We start from the raw sequence: 1,317 nt of genomic DNA, 5'->3' as shown, positions 1-1,317 counted from the left end.
CGGGAGCGGGGCCTGGCGCGCGGCGGAGCCGGTGCGCGCCCTCTCGGAGGACGTTCCCTCCCCCTCCCCCCCGCCGCTCTTACCTCCCGGTCGTCGTCCGAGTCGAGCTCCCCGTCGTCCGTCCCGAACCGAGCCCCGGGGTCCCCCTCGAGCTCCTCTTCCTCCATCTCCTCCTCCTCCTCGTCTTCGTCGTCGTCCTCGTCGCCGCTGGACTCCGAGCGGCTCCGCTCGAACTCGAAGGGGAGGGAGCGCGACCCCGAGCAGCTGGGAGTCCCCTCCATCTCCTGGTCCTCATCGGCCGGGCCCGCGCCTGCTCCATCCCCGCCCGACAGCCCCGAGACCACAGAGCCGGCGTCCACCTCCATGTCCATGGCTCGGGGTGAGGGGCGGGGGCCGGGGCAAACGCGGGACCGTCTGCTGGCCGCCCGCGGGGGACGGCAGGAGCGGCGGTCCGCCAGGAGAGCCCCCCCAGGGCGCGTGCGCGGCGACGGCGCGGGGCACGCCGGGAACTGCAGTTTTAGCGGACATCGGCCCGCGCCACCGCGCATGCGCCGAGACTCGACCGGCTGGTACATTTCATAGCCTGCAGCTTTCCTTTCCGTTTTTTTTTTCACACTTGTCGCTCCTCCAGCTAAGAGCTAAGTGACTCGCTAATGAAGCGCAGGCAAACGTCTAAGTTATCAGGAAAGCGCACCAATCACAAGATAGCAGTGTCGTTCAAAAAAAGGCTTTAATTCTGTAGTATCAACGAATCCGTACTTACCAAACACGAATACAAGAAGCAGTGTTAGAAATACCCGGAAAACCCAGTGACCCAGCCGTCATTAACTTCATTCGGAGCGAGGCCCGCAAGGGCACACAGTCCCAAGGCCGGGAGGGCACCGGTAGCGGCTTATTAACGCCACACCAATCCATTTCTGAACAGGTTTCTCACATACGCTCACCGCAAGCGCCGCCGAGCTCCGTGATTCACATCCGCACCGTCACTGCACAAAACTACACTTACTTAGTGCCAGGACGCCCGCGGCGCAGCAGCCGCCTCACAACCGCTCCTCCGGACTCATGCCAACCCCGCTGCCATAAAGCGCTGCTGGCGGCGTCGCAAAACGAAGCCGCGAGCGCCTGCGTAGGCAGCGGCAGCAGTACCCGTCCTTTGCCCTGACTGTCGCAAGAGCGTCCGCGCCTGGCGGCGGCTGCCCGCTGCCGGTGAATGGAGGGCGATGCAAGATGGCGGCGCTACCTGAGGAGCCGGCGGAGGTGGCGGCGGTAAAGCCGGACCCTGAGGCGGGGACGCCGCCGCAGCCCCCCGCTGCTCCT

General features: G+C 65.6%; 2 protein-coding genes across 2 annotated transcripts in view; one reads left to right on the top strand and one right to left on the bottom strand.

The window, feature by feature from the left end:
- The window catches only part of PCGF6 (polycomb group ring finger 6), a 27,660-nt gene extending 26,598 nt beyond the window's left edge, over positions 1 to 1,062 (bottom strand). The window contains exon 1 of the mRNA XM_010564794.1: positions 84 to 1,062. Coding sequence (XP_010563096.1) covers positions 84 to 575 — 492 coding nt within the window. The 5' untranslated portion in view covers positions 576 to 1,062. The remainder of the gene's footprint in view (positions 1 to 83) is intronic.
- Positions 1,063 to 1,209: 147 nt separating this feature from the next.
- The window catches only part of TAF5 (TAF5 RNA polymerase II, TATA box binding protein (TBP)-associated factor, 100kDa), an 11,979-nt gene continuing 11,871 nt past the window's right edge, over positions 1,210 to 1,317 (top strand). The window contains 1 exon segment of the mRNA XM_010564793.1: positions 1,210 to 1,317. This exon segment is cut by the window's right edge and continues 12 nt beyond it. Coding sequence (XP_010563095.1) covers positions 1,228 to 1,317 — 90 coding nt within the window. The 5' untranslated portion in view covers positions 1,210 to 1,227.

Source organism: Haliaeetus leucocephalus, unplaced genomic scaffold (genome assembly GCF_000737465.1).
Source record: "Haliaeetus leucocephalus isolate CR32 unplaced genomic scaffold, Haliaeetus_leucocephalus-4.0 Scaffold184, whole genome shotgun sequence".
NCBI lineage: Eukaryota > Metazoa > Chordata > Aves > Accipitriformes > Accipitridae > Haliaeetus > Haliaeetus leucocephalus.
Note: the sequence above shows the minus strand (reverse complement) of the source record. Positions and strands in the feature narration are given on the sequence as shown.